Source organism: Saccoglossus kowalevskii, chromosome 8, assembly GCF_978046115.1.
Source record: "Saccoglossus kowalevskii chromosome 8, keSacKowa6.1, whole genome shotgun sequence".
Lineage (NCBI taxonomy): Eukaryota > Metazoa > Hemichordata > Enteropneusta > Harrimaniidae > Saccoglossus > Saccoglossus kowalevskii.
The window spans coordinates 30,345,230-30,360,620 of record NC_140648.1 but is presented as its reverse complement, the minus strand read 5'-3'; the positions used below and the strand labels follow the sequence as shown (position 1 = coordinate 30,360,620).

At 31.8% G+C, this 15,391-nt stretch overlaps 1 protein-coding gene across 1 annotated transcript in view; it reads left to right on the top strand.

The window, feature by feature from the left end:
• The window catches only part of LOC100370447 (calcium-dependent protein kinase C-like), a 112,768-nt gene extending 98,336 nt beyond the window's left edge, over positions 1-14,432 (top strand). The window contains exons 7-15 of the mRNA XM_002731338.4: positions 662-893; positions 1,414-1,539; positions 2,727-2,900; positions 6,221-6,312; positions 6,861-7,062; positions 7,917-7,997; positions 9,723-9,830; positions 10,562-10,702; positions 13,152-14,432. Of these exons, the coding sequence (XP_002731384.1) occupies positions 662-893; positions 1,414-1,539; positions 2,727-2,900; positions 6,221-6,312; positions 6,861-7,062; positions 7,917-7,997; positions 9,723-9,830; positions 10,562-10,702; positions 13,152-13,304 (1,309 nt within the window). The 3' untranslated portion in view covers positions 13,305-14,432. The remainder of the gene's footprint in view (positions 1-661; positions 894-1,413; positions 1,540-2,726; positions 2,901-6,220; positions 6,313-6,860; positions 7,063-7,916; positions 7,998-9,722; positions 9,831-10,561; positions 10,703-13,151) is intronic.
• The last annotated feature ends 959 nt before the right edge of the window (positions 14,433-15,391 follow it).

Below are 15,391 nucleotides of genomic sequence, written 5' to 3'. Positions count from 1 at the left end.
AGAACAAGTTACTTAAGGTCTATTTGCTGTGCTGGCTGCTTGGTTATGTCTGTTTGGGGGACAATTTGATACTGAATAAGTATCTGGGACTCGTTGTTAAACTTGGTCCCCACGCTAGGTTCAAAATATTTAACTTGAGTTTTTCCTGGAGTATATTTGCTGCAATGGACAGTTCGCGGGTTGACAGAAGCATGATCACAGCAATAACATTAAACTCGAACACTTTAGTATCACAGAATTCCTGAATGAACCAAACACTAACACAATGTAACACAATGTCCAGTAGCACGTACAAAACTATGTAGGTTTACAATGCAAAGTTCCACGAAAAACGTACAGCAGACGGCTCACTGGTAAACAATAACACAACTAGCGAATTCTACTTTTTTGAATAGGGGGGCCTATTGAGAGTAAAAGCCCACGAAGAGTCCTGATTGGTCAAACGGCGATCACTTTTCACATTATGAATAAATGGAACAGTAAAACGAAATAATCGATGTACAATGTAAAGATACAATAAATGATAACGATAGAAATTATATATTATTGATTGCAAATATTCTCAATGTATTATTGATAGTCTCAACGACAATGTCTGAATAAATTTCTATCCCCATTTTTGTCTAACTTTAATGGTTTACTTAATTTGTATTATTTACAGCATTATTGATGAGGAAGATAAAAACAGGCGACTATCAATTGAATCATGGGATTGGGATCGGACTTCGCGAAATGATTTCATGGGAGCATTATCATTCGGTGTGTCTGAACTCATCAAAACCCCCGTAGATGGATGGTTTAAGCTACTCAACCAGGAAGAAGGAGAGTACTATAATGTTCCAATTGCAGATGAACAAAAAGTTAATGTATCCGAGCTGAGAAACAAATTTGAGGTTTGTATCATGGGCTTAACTGCTATCATTAAACACCTGACTTAGAAAATTGAAAAGTTTTTAAAAACCTTGAAAGTATGTGATTGTCCATCATCATCCATTGTTCATTCCTCGGTCCGTTTGTCATCTATCATCCTTGGGATGTTAGGTACCTTGGGTGGATCTCTGTTCATTTCATGATGATATCTTCAATTTTCTATTTTTAGTAAATATTTCAGTCATTTTTGGTAAAAAATGATATTTTCTACTTCTTGAAAACTGTTACTCTAATGGTTTTGATACTTGATATATGTGTACCTTAGATGGACCTCTATTAGATTAGTTCTTCCTGTTATGTTAGGGGAACACTCAAGAACTAAAAGTGAGAAATTTATGTTATTGAATATAAATAGAAGATCATGATGTACTTGTCTTTCAATTTATTTCATTTTGGTGAACATTATGGAATTGACAGTAAGTGCAATATTGAACAGTTAAATATGTGTTGACTTAAATATTCTTTATGTATTGTATTTTGTAGAACCAAGCAAATATGAATACTAAATACGAAGACGGACAACAAAGAACATCGCTGAGTAAAACTGATATAATGAGAGCCAGTGATTTTAATTTCCTCATGGTACTGGGAAAAGGAAGCTTCGGGAAGGTAATAACTCAATCCTACATATAGGCGGTAGTTGCAGACCAGGTGGTATTTCATTAATGTTGGTTATTTATCAGCATTATGTATTACTTTTGCACCTGTTAATGGACTGCTACTATAACATGCGTTTTGTGAGACTGACTTAATTGAAAATAATTGACATGGTGATGATAACTCACTGTTTAATCGATAAATGAGTAATTTATTGCAGAACAGCTAGAAAACTTAGGTTAAATGCTCAAATACTGATGAAAACATGATTTTGAAAAACTTACTTAAACAACAAAATAGTTTAAACCTTCAGTTTAAAAAAGTTGAATCACTAGATTTTAAGTTCTAATACCCCCTCAGAGTACATTGTATCATCACATTATGAATGTTGACCAACTGATACATTGTAGTCAACAAATCCACTTTTTGTACACTGTAATTTATGTAAAACCTAAATATTTATAACTCAAAAAGCAGTTACAAACTATAATAGGCAGATTAATTTATACTTTGAATCATGGCAATGTTAAAAAATGTCAAACAACCACAAATGGTATTGGTTTTCTAATTGCTGCATGTATGAATTGGTGGTAGGTGCCACCAATCAAATCGTCTCGTTTGTTTTTAATTCTGAGTAATATAAAATGACAACAGTTGCCGTAATAAACAAGGTAGCTCTTACACCATCACCTGAGGTTTTCTTAACCCGGAGAAAAAGAACAAACTAAAGTTGGTAGTAGGTCTCCCAGTTTGGCCACTAGAGGGCGCCACTCTGGTTAAAATTTATACCATAAAGCTAGTCTGATTAATTTAGCGAAATAACCTACAACAAATTGGTGGTACTATTTAACAATGAAACTAGCAGTTTTCCATTATTTTTCATTGCCCACTGTAACAGTTGTAGGGCTCTAGATTTTGATTATTCACTTGTGTATAATCTTCTTACAAAAGTTACACCTTGCCAAAGCGCTTCTGTGACGTACTTTGACGGGATGCTATCCTCATTATCGATATTGTTTTGATATTTTGTTGAGCAACAATAAAATATACTATATTTTAGAAAATTTGCTGTATTCTGATTCTGAATAGCAATTTTAAAACCGAATGAACAATATTGCTTATCAAGTGATTTTTGTGCGATAGAAGTATTACGTCACCAGAGAGATTATTGGAAATATTTATTGTACATCCTGTTTCAGGTTATGCTAGCCGAGAGAAAGGGAACTGATGAGCTATATGCTATCAAAGTGCTTAAAAAGGATGTGATAATCCAGGATGATGATGTAGAATGTACAATGGTTGAAAAACGCGTTCTAGCATTGTCCAGTAAACCACCATTTTTAGTGCAGTTGCATTCCTGTTTCCAAACAATGGTAAGTTCATTTTATAACGAGATAGTCTTTTCTCTGGCTTATGATTTATAAATTAAATAGGCCCCATGGATGACCTCTATAGGTTGTACATCCTGGGACGTATATGTCACATATCCTGGGACTAAAGGTCACACATCCTGGTACTTTTGGGGAAAACAAATTCCCATTTTTAATTAGTTTTTAGCTCCGCTGTCGACTTCAAGCAGAGCTTATAGTATGTGTGATTGTTGGTCGTCCACGATATCTTTAATTTAGATGAATATTTTTGTCATTTTTGGTAAAAAGTGATATTTTTGACTTCTTGTTAAAAAGCACAAGTCTGATTGCTTTTATATTATATATATAGGCACTACAGGTGGACTCTCTCAGATTTGTTCATTTCGTGATGATATCTTCAATTCTCTAATTTTGATGAATATTTTTGTCATTTTTAGTAAACAGGGATATTTTTGATTCTTGTTAAAAACTGAAAGTTTGATGGCTTTGATATTAAACATATAGGTACCTCAGGGGGACCAATCTCAGATTTGTTCATTTTCTAATTGAAATGTGCATTGCTTACAGCAGGGCTATCTCAGCCGAAGGGCTGCTTGTTTCAAAATACATACAATTGTCATTAAATTTCAGAAGAAGTTTAATATTTAGAAGTTATATATGGCAAGCATCTCTCATATTTGTCGTAAGATTAGAAACGTTAAATAAGCAAACATAAGTGTTAAATCGTGAAAACGATTATTAAATTTCAACTGCAACAATTAATAACATTATACATAAATTCGAAAAAACCAAAAACATAAATCTAGTCACCAGTGGATTTAGAGTATACATCATTTCATTCATATACCACGAGTATCTTTGAGATCAGTGTAACATGCACACAGACAACTTAAAAACTCCCTTGTGTGCTTTTACACATGCGACTCAGACATACATGGATATAGAGAGTATTAGTGTGCATGAATGTACAGTAGAATTACTTTCCATATTTCCACTATCAGAAGCCAAAATCTTGTACTTGCATAAAAAATTGTCATACTTAAATTATTTATGTTTTTATGGATTTATTATCTGTGTTTTGTTTTTTCCCTGCTTTCTTTTTTGTACAATTTTATCAAAATCCAAACAAATATACAATTCAATAGATTATTATTATTACTATACTGTTAGAAATGTTAGAAGTGCAGATTCACCTACTGCGTTGTTGCTGATAGGGGGAAACAATGAAACCAATCATTTTCCAATTTTTACCTAATTATCATAATCTTTGGTCATAATTTATTCAAGAAGCTTTGAACTAAGACTGGAAATGCAGAATTTATTTTAATCTGCATAATAACGAAGTTAACACATGCTTTCAATAATCATTATTAACTAGAATTGATGACTTATATTGTAGTCTGTCGACAGTTGTAAAAAGAGCCATAAAAATGTCGTGCAAAGCATAGTAATAACACTATTTTCTTTATATTATTATGTAAAAACTATAAATACCCACATCATATGTAAATGTATGACTGTCGTGTTACTTTAAGTAAAATTCATACCAAGAGGTAATATTCCAGTACTATAAGGTTATTACAAGGATACCTCAAAGTATGCATGAAGACAACGACAGTACAGCGACAGTATCAACCGACACGCAGCGGAGGTCGATGCGACAGCGTACTGTCTGAGTACATATTTTGAGATATCTTCGTAATAACCTTGTTATTATACATCTTTTCCTACCAAGGATACATCATGGGGAATGCGGAAATCTAAAAAGTTTAGAACAGAATCAGCGAACTTCTTTGTAGGGAGTCCGGTCAAACCCTGATGGCAGCCATGTTTGTTTTTATTATTAGAGGACGCTTGTGCGTGTAATCATTCCATATTTGGAATTCGTAGTTTCTTATATGGTAGGATGAAAATACCCCGTAAAATACCGCAAAATTACAGCACGCTGTAACTTATGGCGTTACGGTGACAGGTGTATAATAATAGTCATTATTAATCTGACACTTATGAACAATTCTGGCAAAAGTAGTGTCATTTTAATAGCTTGCACATTCATATAAAATCAAAGTTGTTCATTATCTTTTACGATCAATATCACATAGAACTTGCATGGTTGAAAACCAAACACTTACAGAGTAGTGCTTTAGATCATCCATTCTGTCATGATCAATTTAAACAAGAAACCTAACCATAATTCTTTCACTTAAAAAATCATTCAAAAAGAAACATTTTTTTTTTATTCAAATTTGCTTGTCAATTACAAATGTTAATTTCATTCAATTCAAACATACTGATGTATTTTCAAGTTTTTGGCATTTTAGGGGGCAGTGTGTCATCCTGTATCCCCTTTATATCATATTAATGATACATTATTCTTCAATTTAACGTGATTGATGTATGTGTTACCTGAATGTCAAACCATCATACTGGTGTGTGAAAACAATGTCACATGTAATTATAGATACATTTTTGGCAATTTTTCACAAAAAGAAAACATTTTTTAGAAGAAAAGGATTAAATTGATGGAGATAATTAGGTCCCGAAATAAATAGCTATAATTTGAGTTCATTTACCTGTGAATATAAAGACAGCTAGTGAATAATAGTTCACATACTGTACATCGTTTTTATATTACCTTTCCCTTTTTGAATATGAATCCAAAGATATACTGGACATTACTGTTGTTGTGATCATAAACAAAGGTGTTGAGCATTTTTGGTGCATAATAATATCTGCCAAATTTTACAGTCACATATTAGGTAATGTTAGTAGAAGTGGTCATGTCAATCAACAGAATTAAAAGATAGACTGACTAAAAAATTAAAAAATGGCAGAATTTTATTCATTATGATTATTTCCATATAAATTTGTGGGTATAGGTGTGTGTGTGTGTCCTGACCTGTATCTTGGGATTCAACAAATGCGAATGTATTTTTGGGATACTTTCACGCTTAATAATGTGCTATCCACAATTGACGATGATCACTTTTTATAACGCATGGATATCACAATGCCATGTTCCTCTTTGAAAAAAATTGTATTTCGAAATCAAAAAATTAAATTATAAATCATTTGATGTTTGATTTTGCACATTTTGCGTATTATGCAAGATCTCACACAAATCATGGTTCTTCTAGTAACAGTGCACAAATCACAATTAATTAGACTTCTACAGTAAAACTTCAATTACCGATATTGTCATATTTTGTGATGGAGTTCGTAAAAAGTTAAAAAAATCAAACCATTTGTTTTTAGTAGCTGCAAAATCTCACACAAATCAACATTTAGACTTCAAGATTAAAACTTCAATTATTGTCTTACAGGATCGCTTATATTTTGTGATGGAGTTTGTAAATGGAGGTGATTTGATGTACCAGATTCAACAAGTTGGAAAATTCAAAGAACCACACGCTGTGTGAGTAAAACTGAAAACTTATAGTGAAACTGTTGTAAGAACTGCACATGTTTTTTATGCTATCTGTACATCACATTCACTATACATAGTTCACAAACATTGCTCGAATCCATTTATTCAATTTGTATATGCACAACTGATTTTTTTAACACTGATCAACATGCAAACATTGATGTGTACATGTGCAGTTCTGATGACAGTATACGTTTAAAGCGTGGTGGTCGTCGTGCAGCGTGTGTTCGAATTTCATGTAAATAAACAATGTATTTTACATGCGTTGTATACGTCGCTATGAGTCCCATATCGAACAGGATGCGGCACGACGACTGCTGCCCTTTAAATTATACACCTCCACCTCACCTCACCACTTCCAGGATATTTACCGTCCTTCTGACTCCATAGAATCCATTCTCCTAACAAGGCATACTGAGAGTCAAGTGAGTGTGCCCGATGTACTGTTCAACCACTGGAATAAAAAACACAATCTCACGGATGAATGTCTGACAAACTAACCATGACATGATAAAACTTTATTTTTTTTCTTTCAGATTTTATGCTGCTGAGATCGCTGTTGGTCTTTTTTATCTGCACGGTAAAGGTATTGTGTATCGCGATTTAAAGTTAGACAATGTGATGTTAGACACTGACGGACACATTAAAATTGCCGACTTTGGAATGTGCAAGGAAAACCTCTTTGATGGATCTACCACAAGGACTTTTTGTGGAACTCCAGATTATATTGCACCGGAGGTGAATATTTGTCATTTATTCACCTTGTCTATAAATCCTCCATTTTTTACCTTGCCTGTATGATTATAGAAAGGTATTTGAGGGGAAAATGTCTTGTTGTTGCCCCCAATCATACAATGTTGAAACATTTTTCTTCCACTATCTTTCAAACTTATTTTATTGACCAGTTTGGAGTCTCGGCCAAATTTGATACTGATGTGTTCTATGTATATTTTTCAAGAATTTATGTGAATTTATGATGCTGAGGGTGATTCATTATTGTTATAAATCACCACCATCAGAATTAATCAAATTAGTATTCGTTGAAATGAATTTACTACTAAGGAAATGGAGGTTTACATTATTATTATTATTATCATGTAAAGGTATGAAATCATAAAAACCTCTAATTTTGAATATGATTTATATTTATATTATGTGCTAGTTACTCCAGTTCCAAAGATTTATATGTGTAACATTAACCAAAACTAGTAAATGCATGCATTTTCCGATTGATATCTTTGCATTAACCCTAAGTGCACCATATTTTTTCCCGCCAAAATTTTAATGCTATATTTTGCACATTTATATGTAATTTTATATAATTTTTTTGATTAATTTTGAACTAAATGGACATAATTTCTCATTGGATACAGATCTTGATCAAAGTGTTCATAAAAAATATGGAAAAATTATGCAAATTTATTTTATGAATGGTAACAAAAGTGAACTTTGGTGCTGAAGGAGTTGATGTGTCAGTCACTGAACAGTATTTCACTGAAGTATGTGATTAAATGTAAATATAAATTTATATATTAAGTTCTGTTATTATGAATATTTCTAATTTGTTTCAATATTTCTTTTGATTTTTGTAGATTGTTGCCTATCAACCATATAGTAAGTCTGTGGATTGGTGGGCCTATGGTGTTTTAATCTATGAAATGTTGGCTGGCCAGGTGAGTCATTGCCTTGTAGCTTTTAATATAATAAAGGAAAAAAAAATGTTTATGTAGAATTAGACCCCTTAGGTCTCCTGAAAGATTATTAATGAAACATAAAGTAGACCTCTTAGGAATCCTGAAAGATTACTATATATATCTTACAGAGATCTTATATAATGCCAGTAGATTCTACTGTACCATATTCTTGTATATTTTTGTAAATTAAATATTTTTTCAACTAATAATTGTTGTCTCTGGTAAGATGTTTTTTCATGGATACACAGCGTTAAAAAGAACTTCTCAAAATGTGGAAATTTGCTCAAACCATCCAGGATATACAACTTTCATAGTATTGTGATACGTGCAAGTTTCATAGTCAGCGTCACAGCATGATATAGGCAACTGTCAGTAACCATGGTACGGGTCGATTATGGAAATGAGCAAGGTCATCAACCTTCTACTCTAAAGGTGAAAATTAACACAAGACAGATGAGCCAATAGAGTGTTGCTCAACAGCTTTTTGACAACAAATATTTCAAATTATTTGGCAATATAAAAAAAAAGGTATTAGATATATATAAATAATAGAGGTCCATATAAGCAATCGGGCTACTCATTTTCATGAAGAAATATTTTTTTTACTAAATATGGCAAAAATTTTGAAAATTTGAAAAAAATGAAGTTATAGTTGTGGTTGTGTCCCACTAAACAGTTGAAGGTTTCCCAGAATAGATTAGGGAGCAAAATTATTAATGAATATTCAGTGGTGAAACAGCAATACTGTCCATATACCTTGTACTACACTGCTCACAAAATCGAGACTAAAAGTACCATGCACAACCAATAGATAACAGAAACAAAGTAACAAAGTTGTGGTGCCAACACAGATGCATAAATTATCAACGTATTCATAACAAAGAATCACGTTACATGCAATAAATATAAACAATTGAATGGAAATAAATGATCATTCTTCAAACCCATCTTCAACAATAGTTGAGAAATGAACAAATCTGACAGATGTGCAACCAAGGTGATGTCATAAATGGTTATTACAAGAATACCGCAAAATAGACACAAACGCAGTAAGATGATCGTATTGACCAACGCATAGCAGATATTGATGCGTTAACGTACTGCCCAAGTGCATATTTTTGTTGTATTCTTATGATAACTTTATTATGGTACATCTAACCCCTGCTTGTAGTAACTATTTCATGTGAGATAACAGCTCAAATAGGCAACGATGAATATTTACATGTAGCTGTGTGTGAACGTTTGCTCTGGTAGCACTCCTACTTCTGAAGTAAACAGTGTTCAAATTATAACGTGACACACAATTTCCAATTAAGGAAAGATAACCATATACAACTATATTTTTCTGATTTGTGTCAGCTCTCACAAATTAACATATTTTCTGATTTGTTTGTTTGTTTGTTTGTTTATAATTTCAGCTCTCTCATTTCAACATATTTTCTGATTCGTTTATTTGTTGTTTCAGCTCTCACAAGTCAACATATTTTCTGATTTGTTTGTTTGTAGTTTCAGCTCTCACAAGTCAACATATTTTCTGATTTGTTCGTTTGTTGTTTCAGCTCTCACAAGTCAACATATTTTCTGATTTGTTTGTTTGTAATTTCAGCTCTCACAAGTCAACATATTTTCTGATTTGTTTGTTTGTAATTTCAGCTCTCACAAGTCAACATATTTTCTGATTTGTTTGTTTGTTTGTTGTTTCAGCCACCATTTGATGGTGAAGATGAGGATGAATTGTTCCAGTCAATAATGGAGCACAATGTCAGCTATCCCAAATCAATGAGTAAAGAATCTGTTTTATTATGCAAGGGTGTAAGTAAATATTTGAATATACATGTTGAGAGGAACCACACTTTAATCTTTTCTTCACAAATTCACTAAATAGTCATGTTTATAGTCTGCACTTTCCCTCAGATTTTGGGACAAAAATAACCAAATGTTTTTGAGTAAAACCAAAAATGTACTCAAATTGAAAATGAAAATTGTTGACTACAAACTTATCAAGAAATATTGAAGAATATAAGAAAAAAAAGTGGCCAAGAACGTAAGTTGAAAATGCATAAGCTGTCAATTTTTCATATTTTTTAAACTAAAAATGTACCCAAAATTACCTAGTGTGCTGTCAAATGAGTAAACATCTACAGTAAAACAATTTATTTTATCAGTATTCAATTTCATTATTTTGAGTACCGGTACATTCTGCATTGGGTTTAAAGTTTATACACTTGGCAGTGTAGCAATGTTTTTTTTTTTATTTCTGTTATATTTTATTTCACTGCTTACATGGATTAATTTCACTTATCAGTGAAAATATCAAAATTAAAATCCATATAATGAATTAAAAGTGATAATGATGTTAAATGATCTGTATTCATGATAATATCAAGCAAAGTACTAGAAAAATCATTTTTTGTTTAAAAACGTATTTTCCAGCTGTCTGATTATGCAGTTCACACATCAAAGCATAAAGATTTTACTTGAGGTATATTCAATAGAGGCGTATATGCTTTAGTTGTAAATAGTTTCACCATCTGTATTTGTAGTTTCTAACCAAGCATCCTGCTAAACGTCTTGGATGTACAGTGTCTGGTGAACGGGACATCAAGGACCATCCATTCTTCAGAAGAATTGACTGGGATAAACTTGCTGCTCGTGAAGTTCAGCCACCATTCAAACCCAAAATTGTAAGTTATTTTATCATGATTTTATCTTACCCAGTAAATTTAAAATTCAATATTATTCAAATTTTTATTGTATATTTTCCCTCATCATTTGTTTTCCTATATTTTGTTATTTTCCTTATTTCTTACTATTTTCTATATTTTTTTCTCTATTTTGATCTTTAATTTGTATAATCAAATATTTTTACTTCCTAACAGAGTTCACCGGGCGATACAAGAAATTTTGATACTTGTTTTACCCGAGCACCCCCTAACCTTACCCCAACAGACAAGCTTATGATCATGAATATGGATCAGGAAGTATTCCGCGGGTTCACTTTAACCAATCCTCATTTTACTAACTTTACCTACACTGAGAAACAATCCCCAATATAGTGGCAAGTTAATTTTTTCTAATTATTGAATCTCTCATTTCAGCCATGACACCATCGCTTAAAACAGGAAGCATTCGACAGATTCCAAACTAAATTTGGAAATTCTGTTGGTGTCTGTAATAAGTCATTTATTTTATATCATTAATATGGGTTGATGGTATTCATTTAATTGATACTTAAAAAAATATATACATTCAGTAGAAACAAATGCGTTATAAAAAAAAATTTATTAGTGTTTTGATCTACTTTTTGGTGAAAACAAGCTATGAGTACTGGTATATTTGTGTTCTCACTAAATGGGTCACATATTCCATGTACTTATAAGAATTGAGTTGATACTATCACAACCCATGTATATCAACAAAATTCCATAATTAATTTGTATACTGTTATTTGTAATATTAAGTATATTGTACATATGTCATCATTCATCGTATACTGCTGCAGACCATGTCCAACTATCACATTGATAACATTAATGTATGTATTTATAAATTTAAATATGCGTGAAAGTTTGAACAGTTACGCGATTTCCTCACCCTTGTCGTATCAGCATCCAATTCATTTTTTTGTTAAAATTTCATAAACTTTACATGCTATAAAATACCAATTATATTGTACATATTTATACATTCATGTCACATTCACGTTAAGCTCAACTCTCACAGTGCTAAATAAGATTTGTATTCTGAGAGTTCCTATCATTAACTACATCTATAGCACTATAGGGAACCCCCCATTAAGTACATATGTCTTATACCATTGGGAATCCATTATTATCGGAGACTATCTAACACGATGGTTGTCATCAATCATGTCTTGCGTCATTAACATTGAATATTTGTTGCTTTGCGTGTAATTCAGAATAATGTACTATTAATTTTCGTTCCACAATTACTAGACATACATGTACCCCACATTATAAAGTATTAAATGCTGGATCCATTGCAAGCAAACCATTTAAATAAATTTTTGAACAATTTCTCTTGAAAAATAATTCTTATTGTGGTGAATAAAAATGTACAAGAATCTGGCATAAAAAATAGTTCAAAATATGAGACTACCCTAGACTTTGGTATGCACATGCACATTTAATAAAACAAATTTGGTATGTGGTCTTGTTGAAAGTTATGTTTTGATGATATATGTTTGTTTTCATAATTAGATAAGTGTAATTAGCCAAATTATTTAATAATAATTATAAAAATATTCTACCAAGTGAATATATTGATTATCCAAGAAGATATAGGATTAATGATTATTTTTTTCGGTGGCTGTTATCTTGAAAGGTGTTGCATCCATCACACTCTTGGAATCGGAATTTTCCGACATGCCAGTAAATTATTTTTTGTGACTGGCTTGTTTTAAATATGGAAGAATAAATCTTGGATACCCAAACTATTTTTTGTATTATGAACCTTCCATTGTATGTGTTTTCTATTTTCCAATCAAAAAATTGCCAAATTAAACTTCAATGCATTTGGAAAATTGCAAAGACATTGTTTCTGGTACTCTTAATCTTTATTCACTGTTTATTATTTATTTGATGGAACTCTGGAAAATGTCAAGAATGTGTATACTAGTAATAGTTTTAATAATGTTTTTAAAATGTTAACAGTTGTTACTTCAAGCACCAAAATCAATTATTGTCACCATAAACCTTTAAACCCTCATAATTTTTCAATCATTTTCTTAACATTTTTCATAAGATTTGTAGCCAATCGGGAATTATGTCTATTTGAATCAAAATTATTATTATAAAATATAGAAAATAACATAAAAACAGACGAAATGTTGCAACCAAATTTGCTTGGAAAAATGATGGCATTCAAAGAGTTAATCTCTGAATATTTATTGTAGTGTTTTTAGACTTGGGTCATTAGGTAATTTTCTGTACCGTTATCTTGTTACATTTTTGTCACATTTCAATTAATTAATAAGTAAATGATTTCAACAAAGTATATTGAAATTTCCAAATCCATGATTCATACAAACACATTTGTCGTCATGCATTTTTTCCAATCTTAACATGATTTTCTGAGCTAATTGAATAATTTTTTCTGTTTTGTCCATCACAGAGAAATCCACAAGATGTGAGTAATTTTGACAAAGAGTTTACAAAAGAAGCACCATGTTTGACACCAACGGACAAGTTGTTCATCATGAATCTAGACCAATCCGAATTTTCTGGATTTTCTTACACCAATCCTGAATTTGTCATCAATGTGTAACCATGATAATATCCAATCAAGGTCAAAGGTCAATAATTTTAATCGTAGTATCATACCTGCCTACATCATGAAATAGTTTTCAGTTCATTCAATTGTTAATCATTAATTCAAATTAGATTTCTTTTTTTAAAATAAATTTTTTCATCTACTTTTAATTTTTGGACCAAAAACTTATTTAATTTAAATTCTAAAATGAAATGTATTAACTTTTAAAATAAGGTCCAAAAACCATATTATATAGTTAGTTGTTACTATAGAGTAATTTGTGGAGATTTTGATCTGACATCATCATGATCTCTATTGTGTGGAAATTAATATTGTTGAGGGGTGAGCAGTTTTAGTGATGTAAGACACATTATTGTTTAATGCAGCGTTCCTTAATACTCAAACCTGTGTATAACGACCACTTTTTCAGCAATATTTTTGTAGATTCGCCTCTGTTTAGAGACAAAATACGATAATATTTAAATTCCTCTCAAGTCAAATTATTTGATTTTGATCAACTCAAATAAATATGTGTTTTTTTGCAAACAGTACTGTCTCATTTCCTGGACAAATATTATGTAAAATGTGGAAATTGGTGATCTATAAAAAAAATTAATCAAACCTCCATATGAAGACCACTCTTTGGTGGTTGCTATACACAGGGTTTGACTGTATATGCCATGGTACATAACACATATCATCATGTGTTTACTTATTTGGTACCACAAAGGTAAGTTTGCCTCAGTATTAGATGAATTGGTGAAAACCCAAGCTTACCGGTATGTTTTTTATGCCCTGTACAGTTTATCCATTTATTAAGAAACAGTGAATTTAAAAAGTCCACATAATGTTGACTAAAAAACAAATAATTATAGGCAAACACCACAGCTTGCACAAAAATATGCTGATATGCCCAAAACAGACGTATCAAGTATCATTCTACTTTTAAAGCCCTGTGCAGTACATTCATTTTCTGAAAACAATTTTATTTAGTACTACGATAAGCGCCTACTGGATGTATATGACATTTTCGTTGGAGTTCAATTCAATGAAGCATAAAATTAAGAACAGTTCATCAATTGTATACAGACAGTAGCTTTATGTTTGTATCATGATATATAATAAAATACCTTTTTCAATCAATAGCAGGGTTGCATGACCACCTCACCAGTTCATGTAGCTGTATGAATACTATTTGCTCACCCCTTGTGTTGATTGATCATTAGAGCTTTAAGAGAACCAACCTATTGCAACATTATCAGTATTTCTCATATTTTCTGCAACTTTAAATCATGTGTATACTTATTAGCATACATTATTTCTATTGTAATGGGGTAATTAAAGCCATTGGATGGGTATTAATACCAACTGTTGCCATGGTATAGGCTATTAATACCAATTGTTGCTATGGTATGGGGTATTAATACCAATTGTTGCTATGGTATGGGGTATTAATACCAATTGTTGCTATGGTATGGGGTATTAATACCAATTGTTGCTATGGTATGGGGTATTAATACCAATTGTTGCCACAGTATGGGGTATTAATACCAATTGTTGCTATGGTATGAGGTATTAATACCAATTGTTGCTATGGTATGGGGTATTAATACCAATTGTTGCTATGGTATGGGGTATTAATACCAATTGTTGCCACAGTATGGGGTATTAATACCAATTGTTGCCACAGTATGGGGTATTAATACCAATTGTTGCCACAGTATGGGGTATTAATACCAATTGTTGCCACAGTATGGGGTATTAATACCAATTGTTGCCACAGTATGGGGTATTAATACCAATTGTTGCTATGGTATGGGGTATTAATACCAATTGTTGCCACAGTATGGGGTATTAATACCAATTGTTGCCACAGTATGGGGTATTAATACAAATTGTTGCCACAGTATGGGGTATTAATACAAATTGTTGCCACAGTATGGGGTATTAATACCAATTGTTGCTATGGTATGGGGTATTAATACCAATTGTTGCTATGGTATGAGGTATTAATACCAATTGTTGCTATGGTATGAGGTATTAATACCAATTGTTGCTATGGTATGGGGTATTAATACCAATTGTTGCTATGGTATGAGGTA